This window comes from Aotus nancymaae, unplaced genomic scaffold (genome assembly GCF_030222135.1).
Source record: "Aotus nancymaae isolate 86718 unplaced genomic scaffold, 86718_ANA_hifiasm-v0.15.2.pri h1tg000033l, whole genome shotgun sequence".
Lineage (NCBI taxonomy): Eukaryota > Metazoa > Chordata > Mammalia > Primates > Aotidae > Aotus > Aotus nancymaae.
The window spans coordinates 44,846,728-44,872,521 of NW_026988447.1; the positions used below are offsets into that span (position 1 = coordinate 44,846,728).

The 25,794-nt window shown below is 41.6% G+C and overlaps 1 protein-coding gene across 2 annotated transcripts; it reads left to right on the top strand.

Moving 5' to 3' along the window:
• On the top strand, positions 1-25,444 carry SMIM43 (small integral membrane protein 43). Of its 2 annotated transcripts, none has more exons than XR_010345386.1 (4): positions 1-90; positions 23,181-23,291; positions 24,261-24,332; positions 25,356-25,444. XR_010345386.1 is itself a non-coding variant. In XM_021666318.2 (4 exons), exon 1 carries the CDS (start codon positions 21,965-21,967, stop codon positions 22,154-22,156), a length of 192 nt encoding a protein of 63 aa, XP_021521993.2. In that variant the 3' UTR covers positions 22,157-22,253; positions 23,181-23,291; positions 24,261-24,332; positions 25,356-25,444. The 2 variants fall into 2 exon arrangements, 1 of the variants encoding a protein (XP_021521993.2); XM_021666318.2 differs by lacking the exon at positions 1-90 and adding an exon at positions 21,965-22,253.
• The last annotated feature ends 350 nt before the right edge of the window (positions 25,445-25,794 follow it).

A 25,794-nucleotide genomic window follows, 5' to 3' on the forward strand; every position in this document is an offset into this window, starting at 1 on the left:
CAACAAAGAAGATGCCCTAAGATATGTGATGTGTCAGTGGCTGTTCTGGGGGTGACACCATCTGTATTAAGTGAGCTACCTACAAATAAGGTAAGTTGAGGGCTTGCTTGAGGAGCTGTGTGTGAGACACAGTTCTTAAAATGCCATGATGGGCTTTGTGGGCTTGCTATGACTCTACACAGGGTCAGAGAGGGATGCAGGGCTGCCAGCATCTCTGCAACAGCACAGTCTTGGAACAATAGGGAAACGACTTGCTAGAGCCACAAGGCTCTCCTGTGATTTCTGGACCAGAAAAGCGCTCCACGACTATCAGGAAGGCATGTTTGTGGCATCCCTGGAATGCACCAGGCTTGCCAAAGCAGAGTAATAGTCCAATTTACCAGACATGATCCTGTGAAAATAAGAATCTAAATATGAATGAATGACCTCCTGGAGACAGGAAATACTGATATTCGGTCTATTGCCTCCATATTTGTGGGCATTGTTTCTTCCTTTTGCCCTTTTATTCTACCCATCCACCCACTTATCATCCTTTTCTAGCAGCCTAAAAACAAGCAATGGGTCCCCCAAAAGCCAAACAGTTTCCTAGCTAGGAAAATACCTAATAAATGTTGATCTCAGCTCTTGCTACAAATCTCACCTCCTTCTGCTTATTTGTATCACTTTGATACATATGATATCAAATTCTGTAGCTAATTTCCATATTGTGCTCTGTTTTATTACATTTAGTCTCTTCCCAATCAGAAAATAAAAATTCCTTAAGGATTCCTTAAAGATGACGATGTGCATTACGCATTAGTTAGCTGGGGCTGCTATAACAAAATACCATAGACTGAATGGCTTCGATGATGAACGTTTATTTCTCGCAGTTCTGGAGGCTGGGAGTCTGCGATCAGGGTGCTGGCATGGTCGAGTTCTGGCGAGGGCTCACTTCTTGCTTGCAGATGGCTGCCTTCTTGATGTGTCCTCACATGGCAGAGAGAGAAAGATGGGGTCCCCACCCTCATGACATTATCTAAACCTAATTACCTTCCCAAAGGTCCCACCTGCAAATGCCATCACATTAGAGTATAGGGTTTTAACATATGAGCTTTGGGGGGAACATATTCAATCTATAACAGGATTCATCTTTTATTAATTGGCATTCTATCTAAGGCATAAAGGGTGAACTCTGGACAATACAGAGTTAATATGGACAATATAGAGTTAACTGTCAACAATACAGAGTTAATGTTAAGTGTTTTTTATTTCTTTAGTGCCTAACACAGTACACTTGCAATCAGATTTTAGAAACCTTTTGTTGATTTACTAGGTAACTCTGTATGTTAATGAAAGTTTGTGGTTTTTGTTTTGAATCTATTAGGTGACATAAAGTGGGGAGTTCCACAACTATTTGGTGAATCTGGATTAAGTTAATCTACTCTTCAAACCCACTAGGTTGGCTATAATATCAAAGACAGACATAAAAACTGTTGGTGAGGATGTGGAGAAATTGGGACCCCTGCTCATTGCTGGTGGGAAGGTGAAATGGTACAACCACTTTGGAAGACAGTTTGGCAGTTCCTCATAATGTTAAACATAGAGTTACATGCATTAACAGAGTTAAACGTATGATCCAGCAAGTCTGCTCCTACATATCTACCCAAGAGAAATGAAAACATGCTTACATAAACACTTGTACACAAATGTTCAAAGAAATATTCACAATGGCCAAAAAGTAGAAATGATCTAAATGTCCATCAGCTAGAGAAAAAATAGACAAAATGTACTATAACCATTAAATGGTATGTTATTTAACAATAAAGAGGAATTTTTTATTGATACATGTTACATGCCACAATATGGATGAACCTCAGAAACGTTATGCTAAGTGAAAGAAGCCAGTCAAGAAAAACCACATAGTGTATGCTCTCATTGATATAAAACATCCGAAAAAGAAGAATCTAGAGATGGAAAGTAGATTAGTGGTATCATAGAACTGAGGAAGGAAGGAGATGGTAAGGAGAAAGGGAAATGGAAAGTGGCTGACAGTGGTTCCAAGGTTTCTTTGGGGAATGATGAAATGTTCTAAAATTAGATTATGATGATGGTTGCACAAGTCTGTAATATATCAAAAACCACTGAATTGTATACTTTAAAGGTGCATACTTAAATTATATATTAGTATATAATAATATATATAATTGAAGAAGTGTATGTAAATTATATTTCAATAAATCTGTTTTTAAAAAGAGAAAGTGTCCATCCATGTGTCCAAGTTAAAATAAATGCTTTCTTATTTTTATTTTTTAAAGACGGGGTTTCACCATGTTGGTCAGGCTGGTCTCAAACTCCTGACCTTAGGTTATCTGCCCAACTCGGCCTCCCAAAGTGCTGGAATTATAGGCATGAGCCAACTCGCCCAGCCAATTCTTTCTGAAATGATAGATTTTTTAACAGAGAATCAGAGTTTCCCAGTTTCCAGCTTGTGTTCTGCCACTACCTTGGACAAGTGATTTGACTTTTCTTGACATAGTTTTATTAACATGCTTTCCAGATCTAAATTTTTAATGATGTAACAATAAAACCAATCCCCTATCACTCTTATATTTTAAAAAAACCTTTTGTACCATAAGAACCAAATATATTTGAATGAAGAATACTGACATTATTGAATTGGAAAATAATGCCAAATAACTCTTTGGGCTTAGACTATGCTCATCTTTGGAAACAATTCAGGAAGTTCTACCCATGTCTCTTCACATAGTTGGAATTGAATTTGTGTACTTTGCAGAAACCACCTTGTTCTGAATTGAAGATTGTAGTTGGGATCAAATTAGATAATGTATGTAAAAGTGCCCTGTTAATTGGTCTACAAATAAGTGTTATTATTATTATTTATTTATTTTTAGAAACAGGATCTCACTTTGTTGCCCAGCTTAGAGTGCAGTGGTATGCTCATAGCTAAATGCAGCCTCGAACTCCTGGACTTAAGTGATCCTCTCATCTTAGCCTCCTGAGTAGCTGAGACTATAGGCACATTACCACATTCGGCTAAGTTTTTTGTTGTTTTTTTTTCCGATAGAAATGGGATCTCATTATATTGCCTAGGTTGGTCTCTAACTCCTGACCTCAAACAATCCTCCTCCCTTGCCCTCTCAAAGTACTGGAATTGGAATCTAGGAAACAATACAGCCTAGGATATGTTTTAGGATTCTTTAAAAATCAGTCCTTCTAAAAGCTTCCTGAAAAATGGGATATCCTCTCAAATATTTAAAATTGACATTGAAAATATTTCATCATAAATTTAAACAGTAGCAAAGGATGTTGTTTATGGCACATTGCAAATATTTATAGTTTAAAATGAAACGTTTCTATCACTCTCCAGTGGAAATACAAATACCACAGTAATTTGGAACCCATCACCGCCATCCATTTAAAACATTAATAAACAAGCTCCTCTCCAACAGTCAGAAACTTCACATCATCCTTTTTCTCTCTCAACTTCCATTTCTATTCTACATCTCTTGTAGACATTTAACCTAAAGTAATATATTTATATTGAACATTTTCAATTGGTAATTTTACTATTCTTCATATAAAATATATGTCCTGTGACCCTATGTATAAAACCATTTATTTTGGATTTACTTGTCATTCTAAATACTAGTAACATACATTTGATTAAAACAGCATACATTATAAATTTTGGTAAACCATTCTTACATGACTATTAGTTGGTACAATCCCCCTGGATGATACACAGAGGGAGCAGTAAGCAAGGTTTATTGGGAATTCTTATATCAAAGAGACAGCAGCAAAGCACACAGAATCGCTCGAACTGTCATCGAGAGGGCTATGTAGGCTCAGGATCCTACTTATGGAAGCCCGGGGCACAGAGAGGAGACAGGGAGCACCTTCCTAGAGGTTTCCTAGAGGTGGGATGACTGTCTTAGAAAAAGAAAGTAGTTGGAGCTCAATGAGGCTGACATTGACTAGAAGCTGATGGAGTAGGGAGAGAGCCACTGAAGCTGTGCAGTGAGAAAGAGCTTGTTTCTGGTCATCTAAAAAGTAAAATTTATTGGAAACCTATCTCTTAATGGGGGTATAGGAGAGGATGTATTATGGTGCCTTGATCAAAGGAATTGCTGGATTTCCTCTTGATTTGGCAATGTGTGATAGTAGTTAGGATAAGTTAGGAGTCAGTAAGAGATTGTTAAGGTGGGAAAAAAAAATCTGGAAAGCAGACTATGAAAACAGATCCTTGACCTATTGCTAAGTGAAAGAAGCCAATCTACAAAGACTGCATACTGTATAACTCCAATTATATGACATCCTGGAAAAGGCAAAACTATTGAAACAGTGAAAAGATCACTGGTTGTCAGACATTGGGAGAGAGGCAGGAATGAATAGGTGGAGCACAGAGGATTTTTAGAGCAGTGAAACTATTCTGTGTGACCCTGTAATGGTGGATACCTGTTATTATACACTTGTCCAAACCCATAGAGTATACAACACCAGGAATGAACCCTGATGTGAACTATGAACTCTGGGTGATGACGTACCCATGCAGGTTCACTGGTGGAGACAATTGTGCAGCTCTGGTTGGGGACAGTGATAGTGATCTGTTGACAGGTAGGCTGTGTGTGCAGAGAGGGGACGGTATATGAGAAAACCCTGTACTTTCTGCTCATTTTTGTTGTATACCTAAAACTGTTCTGAGAAATAAAGGTGAGAGAGAGGAAAAAAGAGAGGCAGGGGTATCCTTGGTGACAGATATCTTCTTAGACAAATGATTTTAGCAAAAAGTATGTATGTGGAAGTTGAGTATCTAGACACAGTCATAAAATTAACTATGTTCATGTGCTTTTATTTATTCATTTATTTTGATTTGTTTGTACAGAAGAGAGGAGTCTCACTGTACTGCTCCAGCTGCTCTTGAACTCCTGGGCTCAAGAAATCCTCCTAGCTTATCCTCCCAAAGTGCTGGGATTACAGGCACGAGCCATTGTGTCCGACCTTCATGTGCCCTTTAGAAAGTCTTCATATACCCTCAGGTATATCTGAAATCTAGTTTGAAGACTTTTGGTCTAAGGTTGTAGAGAGTGAATGAACAAGGAAAATGTGGTAGAATAGACGGATTATTCACAAATAAGTGATTATTGGAGAACTGGGTAGTCAAATGGGAAAAAAAAGATGGATCTCTACACCTTATCAAAAATTAAATTCTGGATGCATCAAAAATTTAAACATAAAAAATAACCAGGGACCCTGGTGCATGCCTATAGTCCCAGCTATTCAGGAGGCTGAGACAGGAAAATCGCTTGAACCCAGGAGTTAGAGGCTAGCCTAGGCAATGTAATGAGACCCTGTCTCTAAAAATATATGCCCATATTTCCCTATAGATAGATGTATATATAAAAGTTTAGGCCAGGTGTGGTAGCTCACGCCTGTAATCCCAGCACTTTGGGAGGCTGAGGTTTAGGAGTTTGAGACCAGCCTGGCCAACATGGTGAAACTCGGTCTCTACTAAAAATACAAAAATTAGCCAAGTGTGGTGTTAGACATCTGTAATCCCGGCTACTCAGGAAGTTGAGGCAGATGAATCACCTTAACTTGGGAGGTGGAGGTTTCAGTGAGCCAAGGTCATGCCATTGCACTCCAGCCTGGGCAACAAGAGTGAAACTCTTGTCTCAAAAAAAAAAAAAAAAAAAAAAAGCTAAAAAAACCCTATAAGCATACCACCTACCAGCAGAAGCAATAGCTGGAGAATGGTGAAAGTGATTAGTGAGGAGGGCAATGAAGCATACAGCTGGTTTCTGTCGTCACAAGAGTGCTCACAGATTGGCACTGACATTGGTGTGTTAATATCCTGATTTGTTACATGTTAACAATAAGAATAATAGTTAACCTTTATTGAGTGCTTATTACGTTCTTGACAATGTTCTAAGCATTTTACATGTATTAAACTATTTAATCTTCACAACAACCCAATGATGCTCTCATATTATTACCTCTATTTTATAGATGAGGCAACTGAGTCACCAAGTGTTGAACTCACATACTAGTTAGGAGGAAAGCCAAGACTGATTAATTTAGGCAGCTCGCTCCAGAGCCCAGGGACTAAGTCACCACACTTGACTGTGAAACAATGTTTTTCACAATGCACCTTTTAAAAAGGCTAGACATACCAGATTAATAACTGTTAAATTTTGACAAAGTTGAATCTGCAGTAATAGATTTAAACAATCTGTATATTTCCTTTAGAAAAAGATGACTGTCTTTATTTAACAGTTCAGTGAAAGGACATAATATTATTTCATCCCTTATATATTTCACTAAGAGAGTATAATTTTGACATCTCTACAAAGCTTATTTCACAATTTAATTTTATAGTATTAAAAAAATCACAGCTCATAGAACAGAAACACATTACTATTATGTATGAATTATTTGGCAATTCTTACCATCAATAGTTTATCAAAGGATGGTAGACAAAATAGTCATTCCTTACATTAGCTTTCTGCTTGTGTTGAAGCTGGAAGCAAATGTCACATTGGCAGAGTAAATCTGCAAATCTCTATAGAAATGCATAAATATCAAATAGCATACCAAATATAATAGCTTTATAAGACTGTAGTGAGGCCAGGGGCCATGGCTAATACCTGTAACCCCAGCACTTTGGGAGGCCAAGATGGGCGGATTACCTGAGGTCAGGAGTTCGAGACCAGCCTGGCCAAAATGGTGAAACCCCGTCCCTACCAAAAATACAAAAATTAGCTTAGTGTGGTGGCGGGTGCCTATAATCCCAGCTACTTGGGAAGCTGAGGCAGGAGACTCACTTAAACCCAGGAGATGGAGGTTGCAGTGAGCCGAGATCTTGCCACTGCACTCCAGCCTGGGCAACAAGAGTGAAACTTGGTCTCAAGAGAAAAAAAAAAAGACTGTTGTGAAATAATTATTATTATGTTAAAGAAGATATAAAATAATGGATTGTCAGCTGCTTGATAACAAAAGTTCTATTAGCACGCCTTAGTATTTATTTATTTATTTTTTGAGACAGAGTCTCGCACTGCCACCCGGGCTGGAGTGCAATGGCGCGATCTCAGCTCACTGCAACCTCCACCTCCCAGGTTCAAGAGATTCTCCTGCCTCAGCCTCCTGAGTAGCTGGAATTACAGGCGCCCACCACCACACTCAACTAATTGTTTTGTATTTTTAGTAGAGACAAGGTTTCGCTATGTTGGCCAGGTTGGTCTCAAACTCCTGACCTCCTGATCTGCCCACCTCAGCTTCCCAAAGTGCTGGGATTACAGGCATGAGCCACCGAGCCCGGCCTAATACTCTTTAGTATTTAATAAGGAATTTGTAAGATAAGACCAATTTTTGTTCAAAATTAAATCAAGACTAAGAGAAGCCTTTTTCTTAGGGTGGTAGAGATGGTGACAGTTTCATTCTTCAGCCTGTACAAATGAATTTTTATTTATCATAATAAATAATCTGAAAGAGACTGAAAACTGCATGCCACAGCGCATGAAGCCCTGTCCTCAGAAGCATAACTGGGAGGTCTTATCAACATAGCTTTCTTTCTTTCACATCCTTTTCTACTTGCAAATGGTTTGGGCTGGATCAGAGAAGTTGAAGAGGTATATTTAATACTCAGGGGAAAAATATCTTCTTCTCAGCTAGTAGGAGAATTCCTCGGGAGCAGAGACAATTTTATTGAGAAGGCAATTGGATAAACCTACAGGTGGAAGTTAGCTCAGGTTGGCACCCAGGTTTCCTGCATAACAAGGAAAGGAAAGGAGGGAGACGTGGCAATTTGCTGGGAAAGAAAGGTTATTAAAAGGAGGCAATTCCAGGTGCTCTCTACATTGTTCAGTCGAGCTTTGTGCAGTGATTTTTCTCCCGGAGGGAAACAACATGTGCTGAGTCCTGCTTTGTGGTTTGCACATAGTGAAAAGGTGGCTGATATGTAGGTGACACGTGAATCCCCAACTTACTTAATGTATTAATAAAAGGAACAATGTCGTGGCTGGAAGGAGCAGTGAGCCGTAGTGGTGAAGGAACGTCTTCTGCAAATGTGTCAGAGGCCCTTCCTGGAGCCAATGACTCCCCTGAAAGAAGGCACTCTGGGTTCCCCGCCTACTCTGTCATCCTGGCAGCTGGCAGCAGCTCACTCCAATAATCTCTCTCTTCCACCATCCCTGGTTTTGGCAGTAAAAATGATAAGCCACTTAAATTTTGGAACTAGAAGGGATATGGAGATAATTATGTTTAATCCCCCAATTTGAAGAACAGAAGCACAGAGAAGTTAAAGAGATGTGCGATGTTGTATGGCTTACGCTGGCAGGGGATGGTGAGAATCCAGGCCTCTGAGGCTTTCAACTGATACTCTTTCCACAAACCAGACAATCTGAAGAAATTTCGAGTAGGAGGAAAAGTCATACCAGTAAATATAAGTAAGGCATCAGCAAAATGATGAAACTGATATATAGCTGTTTTCCTCTTGCAAAAGACTTTTTCATCTGACAAGATCCACAGATAGATGAAAACATTAAATGTGGAAAATATGTAAGTAGCAGGTGCTGAGCTTTTATAATGAGTTGTGTGTTCATTTCTTCTTGTAGGTGAGAAACGGTTCAACCACAGCTGGGGTGGGTGGAGACACGTAATTCTTGGTGATGTATAGTGAAAATCATAGCCCACCAGCTCCGCCATACAGAACCTGAAGAGGTCATGATTATGAGGGGCCACACACAAGAGCCAGATGTGTATCAGTGACAAGGAATATGTATTTTCTTTGGATGTCACAAGGCCTCTTTTTCATTGTTGAGTAATGACTATAATAGCATCACTTAGTTCAACCAACACTATCTGTGATGGAGCAGAAGAAAGCCTCAAGACAGTATTAGTGTTCAAATAACGTGAGTTTCACAAACACCCAGAACATACTCTTTATAATAATTCACAGGTTATATATATAAAAAAGATAAGACAATTTCCTGTTGCTGAATTTATAAACATAGCTTTTGAATTCTTGAAAAAAAATGCCTTCAAGTTGGCCATCTCTATGATGCTGATCATCTTGGTGTTTAGGTGTTCAGAGCCACTAAGCTACAACACAGCATATAAGAATAAAGTGATGAAAAGATCTCTCTCTCCAAGCCAGCAGCTTCTAGTCGGGAATGATTTCAGAGGGGAGGGTTAGAAGGTTCCTTGGATAGATTCACAGTGGCTTCCAGATGGCTGACACAAAAGCCAGAGGGAGGCTTGGGTAGGCAGTCATTTGACAGCTGGGTTATTATGGGGATAACAAAATGAATTTCCAGATATATTTTCAACTAGAGGCCTTAGAATCTCTCACCAAGTATTTCTGCTGTAAATTACAATTGATATTCCTAACAATGGGCCTTCTAATATGACATATTACAAAGGCAATCATACCAAGCCTATACTCTAGCCACTGTGGAACTGGCCTCTCTAAATATAGAAAACCAAGTCGAAATATTATTCATATATGCAAAACAGCATTGTGGCTTTTTATGTTAAGCATACTTAAACTCTACAGGAAATAGTCCAGGAGGATATGTGTATGCTTTCCTATAACTTATGACTAAAACAGATTAATGTTTTAGATCCTATGGTGAAACTACAGTTTTAATCAAAATAAAATACATCTACAGAAGTGATATATGCATATAATGGAATATGTATTAGTCAGAGCTCTCCAGAGAAACAGAACCAATAGGAGAATGTGAATGTCCTCCTGAAACACTCTCACTGACACACCTGGAATAATGTTTGACTTAATGTCTGGGCACCCTATGGCCTAGTCCAATTGACACATAAAATTAACCATCACAGAATATTATTCGGCCTTAAAAAGGAAAGAGATTCAGACATATGCTACAACATGAATGAACCTTGAGGACATTATGCTAAGTGAAATAAGCCAGTCACAGAAAAGAAAATGACTGATTCCACTTATATGAGGTACCTAGAGTAGTAAAATTCATAAAGACAGAAAGTAGAATGGCTGTTGCCAGGGCTGGAGGAAGGAGGAAATGGGCAGTTGTTTAATGGGTATTGAGTCAGTTTTGCAAGATGAAAAAATTCTGGCTATGGATGGTGGTGACAGTTGCATGAGAATGAGATTATATGTAATACCACTGTCTATAGACTTAAAAGGAAGTAGGAAGGTAAATTTTATGTTAAGTGTATTTTATCATGTTCAGAAAGAAAAAGAAAAGAAAAAAATGCTATCTACAAGAAACATTTATCTAGATGCAAATCAAAAGGATTATAATGTTTCCAAATATTTCAGCAGAGTTCCTGGATGATGTAAACACTCCCTCTATCAAGGTCATCACACAAGCAGATTCACAATTTCCACAGAAAAAGCTGTGAGGTTGTTTTACCAGACAGTAGGGATGGAGTCATATTAGTTCGTCAGTTTACTGCACAGGCATTTGTACATAAAATAGCTTCTCTTTCAGTCCCCTGATATATTGATTTTTTTTGAAATAGGGAGTTTCAACAATGTACTTCTATATGTAAAAATTAATAAAATTAAAAACAAACATCAATCATTTGTTTTACCTCTAATGTAGTAGATTATCATTATAAAATGCTTTCACATAAGTATCTCATTTGATTCTTAAAACAATCCTGCAATGTTTTATTTTTACTATTGATGAACTTTAGTGTCAGAAAGGTTAAACAATTTTCCTGAAGACACACAGCTAATCCACAGTGGAGCCATCTAGAATGCCATCCCTCAAGGGATGCAGAGGCAGAAGAGAAATACCTGGGTGGAGTATCACTCAGGGGCCTGCCAAGAGACAGGCATCCTCTAAAGGGATGATCAAAGAGATGGTGTCTTACTCTGTTTGGGCTTCTGTACCAAAAGTTGCATAGACTGGGTGGCTTAAACAAGAACTTACTTCTCACAGTCCTGGAGGCTGGGGAGTACAAGGTCAAGGTGCCCTCAGATTACATGTCTGGCGAGAGCCCACTTCCTGGTTCCTAGATGGCAGTCTTCTCACTGTGTCCTCACATGTCAGAAGGAGTGAGGGAGCTCTCTCTGGTCTCTTTTTAAGAGCACTCATCCCATTCACGAGGGTGCTGCCCTCATGACCTAATCACTTATCAAATGTTCCACCTCCTACGCTTCCAGAATTAGGATTTAACATATGAACTGGGGCAGGGGGACACAAATATTATCTTAGTTTGTTTTGTGCTGCTAGCACAACATATCTGAGACTGATAATTTATAAAGAAGATAAATTTATTTCTCACTTGGAGGCTGGAAAGTCCAAGATCAAGGTGCTGCAGCTTTGGTTGCCTGGTGAGGGCTGCATCCTACTATGCGGAGGCACGCGGTACCCTCACAGGATGGAAGGTGGAAGGGCAAGCTAGCCAAATGAATGCTGCAAGAAGCCTCTTTTGTAAGAGCCTTAATTCCATTCATGGGGGAAGAGGCTTCATGACCTAATCACTTCTTAAAGTCCTCACCCCTTAATACTCTCACATTGTCAATATTTGAATTTTGGAGGAGACACATTCAGACTATAGTAAACAATTAGTCCACAGCAGTTGGTAATGAAGGGATGACAGCAACAGTGGGAAACTGTTACCATCCATAATCTCAAAGAGGCAAAGGGAGAAGGTGGGTCCTGAAACCTGGTGAGATCAGCAGCTACTGGATACTGAGGATTCTAGTGGAGGGAGTCAGCTATGATTAACCTCCAGCTTAGCAGGGAGGGCCAGGGAATAAATACCACAATCTCTCTCTCTGTCCATTTTCCAATGGTGCCTCCCTTGGAGAAAGCCTAACAGAAGGTACAGGGCAAGGGGTGATCAATATGAGCTAATGGAACACACAGCATGGTGGAGGGTGTACCAGAAAGGCACATGGAGAGAATCTAACACAGAGAGGAGAAGGTTATCTTCATATTCAAAACCTTTCAAGTGAGTGATTCATTTGCAGAACTTCCAGGTACTGTGGTAAGACACATTATTTACATTAAATTAAAAAAATATGTATTATTTTTTATTGAAAAATTATAATTGCCTTTTTTGAAGAATTTTTTCTTTGAGCTCTCTTAGATAAAACATTGTAGTCTATTATATTGTGAATTGATAATTTTTAAAAAGTTCGATGTGGGTTTTAATTAATTCTAATCCAGAGACAAAATTACCATTTTGAAAACAAATCTAACTCTAGGAAAACTGCTGCATAGTTAAAAAGAGAAGAAAGGGCCTGGTGCAGAGGCTCATGCCTGTAATCCCAGCACTTTGGGAGGCCAAGGCGGGCGGATCACCTGAGGTCAGAAGTTTGAGACCAGCCTGGCCAACATGGTGATACCCCGTCTCTACTAAAAATTAGCCAAGTGTGGTGGCAGGCACCTGTAATCCCAGCTACTTGGGAGTCTGAGGCAGGAGAATCACTTGAACCTGGGAGGCGGAGGTTGCAGTGAGCCAAGATCACACCATTGCACTCCAGCCTGGTGGACAAGAGTGAGACTCAGTCTTTTAAAAAGAAAGCAAAAGCAAAAGAAAAGACAAAAGTTAGCTGGGCGTGGTGGTGCATGCCTGTAATCTCAGCTACTAGGGAGGCTGAGGCATGATAATTGCTTGAACCCAGGAGGCAGAGGGTGCAGTGAGCCAAGATTGCACTACTGTACTCCACTTCAGCCTGGGCAACACAGCAAGACTCCATCTCAAAAAAAAAAAAAAGAGAGAAGAAAGAAATTCTCAATATAGTCTGGTGGAAAGAACAAAACTACCCGACAGTCAACCCGACTTGCAGTTTTCACTTTTGTACTTCCTCTGTGTCTACTTTGGGTATGTCACTTATTCTCATTAGGTTTCAAGGTCTTTATCTGCAGTGTAAAGAAGTTGAACTAGAATAGTGATTCCCACATTGATTGATTATCAGAATCATTTGGGAACTAACTTCCTTCCTTTGTCCTTTTTTTTTTTGGAAACGAAGTCTTGCTCTGTCACCCAGGCTGGAGTGTAGTGACGTGATCTCAGTTTACTGCAGCCTCCGCCTCCCGGGTTCAAGCGATTAACGTGCCTCAGCCTCCAAGTAACTGGGATTACAGGCATGCGCCACCGCGCCTGGCTAATTTTTTGTATTTTTAGTAGAGACAAAGTTTCACCATGTTGGCCAGGCTGGGTTTGAACTCCTGATCTCAAGGGATCCACCTGCCTCAGCCTCCCTATGTGCTGGGATTACAGGTATGAGCCACCCCTCTTGGTCAAACGAGGTTTAATCATTGGGCTGGTCCAAGGTGGAGACAAGAGGAAACTTCAAATCCATCCCCTCAAAGAGTTTGGGGCTAGGGTTTCATTCCTTCCTTATTTTTCTGCTAGCAACTTACTTTATTGAAAAGAATGATACAAATATTGAAGGGAAAAACAGGTAGATGGTTTGGTACGGTCTATGGGAAGAGTGAAGATAACCCAAAGATGTGTGTAGTATATTGGTGACCACAGAAAGTCAACCCCATGGACATGAGTTGCCAGCCTCAAGCCTAGGATGGCAACTCAAGCCTTGTCAAAGAGATGCTCCACATGCCAGATTCCATGGCCACCACTTTGTGCAAGCTGCTCACACCTGCTTATTCAGGTAATGATTCTCAAGAAAGTCACACAACCCAGGGTTGTTGTAATTTGGGTAATTTCAGTGGCCTATTTAGATAATTTCAGTAAAGACTCAACACTTTTTAAAACATGTAAACGTATTCCTTTGTACTCAGCTTACTCTCCTAATTCTTATGGTCTGGTTTCCTGATGATCTGAAGATTAGGCCACCTTACTGGTTCTACTGTTTTACCAGTTTCTCAGCATGGTTCCATTCCACATCATCCTACCGCTTCCATAGCGAGGTATGGAAAGTAGAGCCGTGGGAGGTGAAGAACTCCAGACTGATCCAGTCTCCAGGTCTTGGTGGTGGCTCCAGTGTTCTTACAAGGAAGACCAAAGGGAGGTGGAGGCTGCGTGGTGGATGGTGGTGTGTAGGCCTCAGCATGGCAAGCTGTATGTGGCAGGGATGGAGGGCTGGCAGTCTGTGGCTGACCACATTTATTATTAAGCTATATTTACATGGCAACACAGAAATATTGTTAACTCCATTAACAATGATAGTAACAATAATAATAATACAAACCACCATTTGTTAGGTGCCTACTAAATGCCAGGTGCTTTACATGCATTATTCCATTTAACAGTTACAACACTGTTATTCAAGCAAATGTCATTATTATGCTATTAGCCCCATTTGACAGATAAGGAAACTGAGGTTTTTGAATGTATCTTAGGGTACCTCTAGCAGTTCATAATAAACTCAAGCCAGCCTAAACAAAAATGAAATGTGTTTTTGTACAAAATAGAATGCCCAGAGGGAGGCAAGCCTTCAAGATGATGGATTTACTGGCCCATTAGTGCCATCAGGGAAGCAGGTGCTCTCTGCTGTGCCATTTCTCAAGTCAGCTGCATCCTGTGACTGGTTCTCCCCATGGACATAAGGTGGGTGCCACCAGAAACTGGGCTGCCATTCTTATTTATTTATCTTTGACATGCATGAGAGAGGACCCTCTCCCCAGTGTGTGGATCACGTGTACTTCCTGTGCTGGGTAGTGCCTGCTGTATTTCAGCTTCGTTCTTACCCTTCTCTCCTCTCGACCATCTTGCTGAGAGCCTAGACTATCTTGCTACCCAGCTTCCTATTAGATAACGTCATAATGGGAGGCACTGCCAGGAGGTTGGAAGATGAGAGGAAGGGAGAAGATTTCTTTGTTTCCTGGCTTCTGGTGGTGTCTTGGGAGGTAGCTGGTGAGCCCAGTCCTTGGATCTAGCTGGGAGATTTGACTTCTCCACTGGCAGTGGCAGCCATGGACACTGCAGGGGCTTTCCTGACACAGTGCTCACGGACTCTGTGTAATCCCATTTTCCTCTTTACTCCTCTAGTCCAGGAGAGCTACAATCTTGTGGTAAACTTACTGTCTCCTTTTTACCCCTCTTACCATTCAACAGCCTTGTAACTAATTTTGCTAGTTTAACCAGTATTAAATTCCCCTACTTTAGATACTTACAGTGGTTTTGTTTTCTTTGTTGGACACTGACTGAGATACTTCAATTAGATTAGATCAATTTACATCATGTGTGCCCTTCTGGACAAAAAATAGTTTTCATATTCCCTGAATGAATTTTAGACCATTCTGGACCCACTTCCCTGGGACAGTTTCCTTTAAGTCACATGGGATGCATGGGGAAGAGGTAGATATCCTATCTGGACCCACTTCCCTGGGACAGTTTCCTTTAAGTCACATGGGATGCATGGGGAAGAGGTAGATACCTAAATAAAGTCAGGATTCTATTAATAAAGAAGAAAGAGGGATGAGGCACTTGATAGGTGACCAAAGATATCCAACGTCACTCAGAGAGCAAGAGATGAAGTCAGAATACATGTCCAAGTCCATAGGTTTCAAAATACCTTGTTGCCACTTGCAGCACAACAATATATGGTGTAGTATAAGGTAGAGTACCTAGGGCTGTGTTTGCTGCCAGTCTGTGAAACAGTGTCTACCTGCACATGTCTGGAAGGCAGCTTGGGTCACCAGGTCTGGGAGTGCAAGCCCTAGGTGTTAAGGTGGTTAAATCTCACAAGCTGGTGTTTCGCTAAGGATGTAGGAGTTACGGACAAAATCTACTTTGATTGATTCTTTTCCCCCTCGGTACTGTCCAATTTTTGTGTTGTGTGTGTGTGCAAACTCATTGCTCCTGGTCATCATCAACTCATGCAGGAGCTTGCAGACCTGTCGTCATCAGCAACAGTTTCTTCACTGCCATCAAAGTTATGCTGAACAAAAGATACATTGCTCGATAATTCTCAGATTCTTTATTTTGCTACATAACATAGTATTGATCGAGTCCAGGGTCGGCCACAGTCACATCGACTGTTTTCAAGGTTCCTGATAATTTACTGCAGAATTCAAATTGAAGGTAGAACATTTGGCTGCAATTATAATCTGTCACTTAATATTTTTCTTTTCCAATATTGAATAGACTCAGTGTATCTCCTGTTGTGTTTAAAGACATTCTAAATCAAGGACAGAATCCAGAGTATTTTTCATAGAACTATTCTTAGTGGTGAATTCTGGATTTCAAGGCATACCCACATAGGACAATTTCTCACATACCCCTCAAATAAATTTCTTCATTAGATTTCTTCTCTTTGTCTTTCCTCCCTCCCTCCCATCCTCCCACACTTCCTTACTTCCTTCTCGCTGGAATTCCTAAATGGCTATGTGAAATTTAAATAGCTTATCATATAAATTTTACTTATTTCCTGAAGAGCATCTCATTTTATATGCAGTGTATAACTACTGAAGTCATTCATTTGAGGATCGGATCTGGGAAGAGGTGAAGGTATAAAGAGTAAATCCTATCATGGGGTATTACAGCAAAGGCTGATTCACTTCACACCACTCCCTCAGGTACAACAATTCACTTTTCTGTTCTCCTACAGCAGTGAACATTCTCTTAGCCTTTCTAATTCTGATCTAGAGGGTTGTAGGGGTGATAAAGAGTGTAAACAGGAGCAATTTCAGGGAGGCCCAGTTTGTATCTATCTCCTTCACAGAAATGAACATGGTGGCATTTTTGCATATGGGGGTAGAAGGAAGGGAGGTGGAGTGTCACAGAGGCATGGATGGTGTGGCTGGATATTTCTGGGCCATTGGAGTCACCAAGATCACTGGGGCTGATTCAGGTCCTAACTAGCCAGGACAGTGTCCTAGGGCCTGGAAGTTTCCCTGGAGTATGGACGTCATCTCCAGCATATGCTCTAAGGAGATCCCATCTAAGCAAAAATCATCTATGGATCACTCAATTTTTATGGCCTGCAGCACGTGGGAAGGTGTGCTGTTACTTAAGAACCTGACTTACTGGTTAGGTTAACAACACGTTTCAAGTCCAGAACATGTTACAAAACATTTCTTTGTTTTCTGGAGGGGTTCATGTCAGGTCAAGTTGAGTCAACCTTAGAAAGGTGTCTGGAAATCTTTTTCTCTTGTCTCTCACTCTTCTCCTACCCTTCTGGGGAAGCTGCTTCCATCCTCCAGGTGCCCACAACAGGCAAGTCCAGGTAGGATTGTGTCAGTAGATTTTTACAGCCCTTTCTGGGTGTCTTCTTAGGAGTTTAGACAATTTAGAGAAACACATTTACAAGACACATAAACCCTTCTGTTCTTGGTATTAATCGTTTCTCATAAATACCTCTGATGCTTGTTATGATCAAAGACCTGCTTCCTGTAAGTGGCAAGAGCGAAGAGGAACAAGGCAGGAAATGGGGAAGGGGAACCCTCATCTTGCCACGTGCCATAGAGGTCCATAGACTAAGACCTTGGGCAGCCCTGGGATAACATCTAGTTGTTTTGAGACCCACGGAAAGGAGACCGAGAAGATGAAACATGCATGAAGTCTAACTCTGAGTGGGGGACGAGGCATGCTGTACGTGGGAGCGTATGTGGGGTCCACACTGTGGGCAGTGGTATGTGATTGTAGTGACAGCTCCTTCCACCTACCCATTTGTGCATCTTTTAGTTGCTGGAAGCAGCTATGCTCTTATCTATAATGAGTATCCTTTCTGCTTTTTAAAATGCTTGGGTTTTCTTTCTATGAATTTCCAGTAATGTGCATCTTTAGGAAGAGAAAGATTCTGCTTTATTCATATGGAGTCATTTATACAATATAAACTGAAGTCCAGAGCCTCGTGAGGTACATAAATATGACCAGAGGCTGAAAACCATTGGGAGCATCTGCTAAATGTAGTATGCTATTTTTCATAGCAGCAATATTTTTTAAGTACAAATTATATGGAGAGTGAATATAAGAGTTTATTAATTAATACTTGTAAATCCATTTAAGCTGCTCAGATAAATGGATCATCTAAATAGTTATGGTTAGAAAGGCTGACATGGGTTTGAACTTTGCAAAATAAAACCTTCATCCCTTGGCCTTTTCCCCAGCATTCTGCAGACAAACACTGGCTCATTTGAAGTTCTGACCTTCAAGATTTCAAAAGTAGGAGCTGAGATGCAGAAGGCATATGTCTCTTGAAACGTGTTTCTTTTTAGTCTGACGCTCAAAAGAAAAAAATATGGTGATTAATTTGATGGTCATGCACATGAAAGTATATTTTCCCCAGCAGGGCGCAGTGGCTCACACCTGTAATCCCTGCACTTTGGGTGGCTGAGGTGGGTGGATCACCCGAGATCAGGAGTTTGAGACCAGCCTGGCCAACAAGGTGAAACCTCATCTCTACTAAAAATACAAAAACTAGCCGGGCATGGTGATATGCACCTGTAATCCCTTCTACTCAGGAGGCTGAGGTGGGAGAATTGCCTGAACCCAAGAAGTCGAGGCTGCAGTGAACTGAGATCGCACCACTGCCCTCTAGCCTGGGTGACAGAGTGAGACTCTGCCTCAAAAGAAAAAAAAAAAAGTAAGAATACTTTTCGCTGTGAGGCAGTACAATCATGAGGGTTGGGAGTGCACGCTCTGGAGCCAAACTTCCTGGGTTTACATCCCTCTCCTGCCACTTGCCAGTGCCAGCTGTGTGGTCTTCAGCAGGTCACTTAACCTCTCCATGCTTCAATTTTCATCCTTTGATAGCTTGGATATCTGGATGGTAATGTGCCAAATCATATGCCTTTCCTACCAAACAACTTGTTAATTAAGAGTGCTTAACATGTGCAAAATACTTAAGCAATGCTTTCTTAATTAGTCAGCATTCTCCCTTGCAAACTGGCGCTAACCACTGTGCCTCACAGCAATAAGATTTCAGCATTCTCCCTTGCAAACTGGCGCTAACCACTGTGCCTCACAGCAATAAGATTTCAGCATTCTCCCTTGCAAACTGGTGCTAACCACTCTGCTTTGCAGCAATAAGATTTCAGCATTCTCCCTTGCAAACTGGCGCTAACCACTCTGCCTCGCAGCAATAAGATTTCCTGGAAAGCCAGTGGAAGATTACAGAATGGAAAGAAAGCAGGAGTGCCCAGTCTGGGCTGGGAGTTGAGGATGCTGTGGCAGCAGGTAGCAGAAGGCACGCCTAGGTCACTCTTGGGACTGTTCTGGCGCTCAGAGTGCCTGTGCAACTGGGATGCATCTGACTTCCAAACATTCCTCCTGTTCTGACAGCTCCCAAGATTCAGAGTCCTGGAGGCAAGGATATTTGGCTAAGTTTCAGGCATAGCTCTTCCTGCCCTCCTCCCCACACTGTATCAGGAGTGGGTAAAAGATATATCTGATCCCCTTGGTTTCCATAACAGGAGGTGGCAAGGGAAAGTAGGCACTGGGATCTGTCTTCTTGCCAAGATTACATAAAATGGAGAATTCCATCCGTAGGAACATGTGGTGCTTAGAGTGGAGGTGTGTGGATTCTGGGCAGTCAAAAAAAAAATCACAAATCTTTGCTAAATTTGTGACTTCAAATTTCTCTCAATAGCCCCACGAGCAGTGTTGTGCTGGTTAATCTAACAACTGCCTCCCTGGTCCTGATTTGTAGCATTTGTCCATTTTCTCAGGGAGAACCCACTCATCATGGCTAATTTCAAGCTACCAACATGACAGCACTTAACACAGCTGGGAAGAGATATGCAGTAACATACCACTATGCAGCATCTTTACCACACAGCTAACAACGGATGCAAACAACCTCAAGTGCACAGACAATAGTGAAATGTAGTACTGAGGTTGGTGCAAAGGCAATCATGGTTTTTGCTTTTAATGTCAATTTAAAAGGTATTAATTACCTTTGTTGTTAACAGAAATGTAATTTCTATAATTTAATTTTTAATAATAGCTGGAATTTAACAATTGGTTTACAAAATTTAACAATCAGCTCCTGTGAGTCATTACGAGCCAGCTCCAGCATACCATTGCCTATGAAGTGGATCAATATAATGTTATTGACAGAGAGAGACAAAGAGAAAATGAAAGAAAGATTATTTATGCTTATGCAGGAAGATGTTTGGATGGAGAGGCCCAGGCCCTGGAAATTTCGTACAGTAGCTTGTAACACTGGGGACCCTTGGTAATAAAGTAACAACAGTATCTGACATTTATATAGCAAAACACGTTTTATTTAACATTTACTCATTTTTGAGCCTCAAAACAAATTCAAGGGAAAGAGAAGCAAGACATGTTACAGATGAGGGGACTGAGAATCACCGAGCAAAAGTGACCCCTGACAGGTGGAGCTGACACTAGAATCAGGTCCATGAGACTTCCAGTTCAGACTGTTTTCATACCACCCTGTCTCTTTGAACCCCTGTCATCCCTGGAGCAGCCACTTATTACAATCTGTAATTGTAATAAGTGGCTGCTCCAGGGATGACAGGAGCTGATTGTAATAAGTGTAATTACAGATTGTAATAAGTGGATGCTCCATGGATGACAGGGGTTGTAAGCGGATGACAGGGGTTGTAATAAGTGGATCCTCCAGGGATGACAGGATGCTGTAAGGCCTCCTCCCCAGAATTCAGTCCAGGAGGCAGTTCCGTATCTTCATAAATAAAGAATAAAATTAAGTTGGGCCCACAAATGGGCAATGGTAACTGGCTGTATTAGCAGCTGTCATAGCCGACTCCAAGATGGGCCCCAGTGATTCTTACTCCTTGATATTCATGTCCTTGGACTCCTACACTGAATAGGGCTGACGTGTGTGACCAGTAGGATAAAGCAGAAGTGATGGCATGTGACTTCTGAAGCTAGTGGTAAAGAGCACTGCAGCCTCTGCTTTGTTTTCCTTTATCACCTGTTCTCGGGGAAGCTGGCAGCTGTGTTGGAAACACCCATGGAAGGGAACTGAGGCCTTCCACCAACAACCAGCCCTACCTGGCAGCCAGTGAGTGAGCCTCTCTGGAAATGAATCTTCCACCTCCAGGCAAGCCTTCAGCTGAGGGCAGACCTGGCTGACACCTGAACGGAGCTGCATGTGAATCACCCAGCCGGTGCTCCCACATTTCAGACCCACAGAAACTGTGAGAGATGATCAATGTTTATGTTGTTTGAAGCCACTAAATTTGGGGGTAATTTGTTAAGCAGTAATAGATACACTGAATTGCTTTCAAAGCTGTACAATATGGGTTTTGGGTCACGTCAACCAGAGAGATAAGGCATGAGGGACTCAAGAAACACTTTGAGTAAATTTGTTTTCCCCTTTTCACCAACGACATTGAATTTGAGGCCAATATTTGAAAGCTTTGTACTATATAACTTCTGAAATACATTTTATTCTTAATGCCTTTCCAAATGACCTGTTGTCCATAGAAAAGTACACTCAACACTGAATGTTTCTGTTACTCTGAAGAGCAAGACAGCTCGTAGTGGAATTCACTCAGGCATTTCATAGCACGAAATCATCTCATAGCCTTTCAGACCCTATCTTCACTGTCACCTTTCAATCTTTTGGGTCTCTGGGCCACGGCATCCCCTGCCGTTTCGGAAAGCAGGAACGGAGGGATACAACGAAATAAATTATTTGGGAAGGGACTGGGCTAGGGACCCTACTGGATGTTGGTGGTGGAACTTTTAAATCATTTACAAAACACCAGTCCCGATCTCCTCCGGGAGACTGAGCTGCTGTTACCTCTGCTCCCGGCGTCCCTGCCCGCGGAAGTTCGCTCCTGGGGAAGTCGCTCGCGTCCTCAAGAGCAGGGGAGAGGATCTCGGCGAAGCGGAAGGCTCTGGTGCCAGCTGGGAGAGTCGGCGCCGGATTTCCTCAGCTCCTTGGCGCGTTTCCTCGGAGGCGGGGGAGGCCGAACACGGACCCCGGAGTCGGCGCCCAAAGCGGGGCGCCCTCGCTCGGGGCGGGAGTGCGGGGAGGTGGGTGTGCGGGCGGCGCGCTCGCCCTCCAGCTGCAGCCCGCGCGGAGCGCGCACTGCCAGCGAGCGCCGGCGTCTCCAGCATGGAGTGGGAACTCAACTTGCTGCTCTACCTGGCGCTCTTCTTCTTCCTGCTCTTCTTACTTTTCCTCCTGCTCTTCGTGGTCATCAAGCAGCTGAAGAACTCCGTGGCCAACACGGCCGGAGCGCTCCAGCCCGGGCGCCTCTCGGTGCACCGCGAGCCTTGGGGCTTCTCTCGAGAGCAAGCGGTGTGACCCGAGTGCGGGCACTGGCGGGAGGGCACCGAGCTGCGCGGGCGCTGGGCTGGGTCTCCGCCTGGATTCTCCGTCCTCGCGGCCTCCCAGCTTCCAGGTGCGGGTCTCGGCGGCTCTGAAGGGTCCGTTCCGGCGTGAGTCTCCGCTCCTGTGGGAGGCCCGGGGCTGCCAGGGCGTTAGGGTGGCAGGGGCGGTGGATGTATGTATTTCTGGGCTGAGCTCTTCGGGAAGGACCCCAAGCTGTTCCAGGGCTGGGAGAAATGGCGAAAAGAGAATTCGCCCTTTGGAGCCTGAATGAGTTTGGACATCTGCAAGCTCTTCTCAATCCAACTGCATTTTAGTTATACCCAAAGAGTGGAAAACTAAATTATTCAGACAATTCAGTTCAGCCACTTTCGAACAAAATTGAAGGTTAACCTGAATATCCACATTTTTGAGAAAGAGTGTGTGGGATTTGGGACGGCTGGCATGAGGAAACAGGGCGCCCTTGAAGTATTTTAAATATTACTTTACATATTTTTGCTCTTTGGGAGATGGTAAATGGAGTTCATCTGGTGGTGCTGGGGTTGGGGGCGGGGGAGAGAAGGTTTAGTGGTCCATTTGGAGGGAGGAATCCCTTCCTCCTAGTGATCCTTACTCATATTCTAGCCACCAACCACTGTTAGTGCCTGCGGATTGCTGTGCAGGGTGGGTTTTGAATCTGGGACAGCGGAGGATGAACGCTACAGTGAGAGTTATTTGGCAGATGCCTTAGGGTTAGCCGGTATGTGAACTTTTGGGTGATGGCATGGAGGGCCGGCTAAGAGAGGTACTGTTTGCATAGTGTAGGGAAACAGGGAAAAGGACGAGGAAGCGGGTCTGTGGTTTCCGGTTAAATTACTAGAGCTTTTGTAAAAGATGGGCGGGCAGGAGCAAACTCGAGTACCAGTATGCCCTAAGTACCCTCTTGGTAATGTTAGTTTGGGAAATAATAACTTCGTCCTTCAGAAGCTTTTCCCTAGATTTATGTTGTCTCTCTTTCTAGAGCCTAGAGCCTCTGCCCTTGACTGGTGCATAGAGGACCACAGCTTCAATGACAGTTTGGGCCTGCCAAGAGAAGGCTGGAACAGCAGGAGAGGGAAGCTTTCTGCAAATGGTAAGTTGGGAATGACACATGGCTTCACGTTGGCCTTAGTTATGACTAAACTTCTAAAGATCCTGGGCCTAAAAAAGTGTAGGTTCAGGACGGGGGAAATGGGGACAAGGAATGAAAGGACTCTCTCCCACTCAAAACTGGTGAGCTTCTACCAGAACCACAAAACCAAACTGACTCCTAACTCATTGCAAGAATCAGTGTCTCAGTAGAGGATTGTAGAAATTTAAATGACATGTCAGGAGTGTTGGCAATTTTAATAATCATTCTGCTCTTTTGAAAGACAGTGCAAGGATTCTTGGGGTGAAATATGTGATGCAGATATACATGGTCTTCAGTAAGGGAAGATTTGGGTTTAGTCATGTTAGTGTGGGATAAGCTAAGTCATAACTGTAGTATTGTAAATACTAATTTTAGACACAAAGACAGACCATAGAGAGGCTAAAAACCATGAAATAGTAAACTTTCCCTAAGTTAGTAATATTAAAGTGAAGTGTAAGACAATTATTTTAATGCTTCAAAGGAAAAACAGTCTCAGGTGAATAATTTTGGCTCAAGACATCAATAATTTCCTACATTTTCTATTTCACTTTCCCCAGATAGACCTGTTCTTAATGAAATAAGTGGTTTACTTTAGTTATTATAGTATGAACAAACTCTCACCTCTTTTTCAGAGTTATGGCAAGACTCGATTTGAATTCCCAGTTTGAATTCCCCGAATCAACTGCAGTGATTCTGTATTGTGCTTTGAACAATAGTTCTCTAATTGGTTGGTATCTCTGCAGGGGCATTTAGTTAAAGGGTTGTATGGTTAATATGGACATTGAAGATGAGCGTGGGAGTAATTAATTAGCAATTATAGTTGTTTGTAAGGATTGAAAACAATCATTTCACACTTCAGAATAACCAGAATGCAAATTATTTTAACTACATGCTTGGCTTCTTGAGTTTGTAATCCTTTAATCTTCCTAGCAGCACCACTGGTATCCAGAAGTTTAACCTGCCCATGATTCTTCCTAGACAGGAGACTATCGAGAAGTCAGGGTGAGTAGTTTGCTGCCATCTCAGTATTAATCCAGTCTCTCAGCTGGTTCTACTGACTTAGGTTTCTAAGAAAGGAGGGGTGCCTTTCTAACTTGTGTCCAACGCCATTTTATAACCTCCTTGTAATCAAATTCATTAATGACTAAGTTCCCATTTATCTAGCCCACAATGAATATTTATTCCTATTACTCAACCTCTGCTTGGAACTGACTCTAAGCTCTGGGAATTAAGGTAACTCACATTTGCTCTTAGATCTTGCTGCTGTTGATCTCCTGTCCTGCCCTTGCTTTGTTGGAGACTCTGCTTTTGAAACTTTGACACCTGTAGATGAGCTATCTTTTGCTATTTACTTATTCAATCATCATTTCCCCAAGATCTGACATAGACCAATCTCCCAAATTAGAACTACTTTCAAACTCACATTTTTGGCTACCTTTATGCCTTCTTGGCTTAGGTCAAGTACTCTGACACCCACAATGGTCTAGGTTCCAGGCTTCTACATGTTGGCTACTCCATCCCCTGACTACCCCCTGTTCTGACAATCGCTATGTACCATGTCTGTTTTTAAAGACTGTTTAACTATGAGCTAGACATTAAAGCACTTGAAAAGTCAAGAACATTTAAAGTAACTGCTTATTATATAAGTGCAACTTGATTATAGAAGATTCCTATGTTTTATTTTCAATAAAAAGGTTTTTAGTGATTCTTCAGCAATGTTAGAAACTGACCTGAATTTCTTACATTATAAGGAAATGAGCCATAATTCTGTTATGTAATATTTGTATTCTATTTCAAATGTTATTATTTCATCGTTTCTAAATTTCAGCTGTTCAAAATGACTTCAGATCTTATCGGGACAATCTTGGTTGTTGCACTAATTTCCAAACTTATAAGTGCAATGGATCTACAGTTCTACTTGGCAAGACAACCATTTTAAGTTGAATGAGAATGACATCACATTCACACCTGCAAAATCTAAAATGTCTAATAAAGTAGATTCCTATGTCTGAACTTCAATTTTAGGGCACAGCTGTAGATGCAGAACTGATGCCATCTGGTGTGATTCTACAGAATAAGAGAGAAAATTTACCCAGAGTGTGCCATGCACTGGCTTTTCTGGGAATGGCAAGGTGCCAGGATTTGTTTTTGGTTCACTTGCAGGGGTGGAAGCTTGGAACTAGGTGAGTACAAAATATGAAATACTCTATTTTTAGTTTGACATTCCATATTTCCAATTTGTCTATAGTTTCAAAATTAGTGCAATAGAGTTAAATTTTAAATGGCCAAAATGTTGAAGATTGTAAATGGTTAAACCATTTAGAATAGTGGGAAATATTTGTTTTTTTGTAAGTCACACTTACTAATCTAGAGACTTTGAGAATACTGAAGATATTAATGTAATACATAAGGTATCTACACCGTGCTGTAGTTTGCTTTTAATTTTGACAGCTACTCTGAGGTA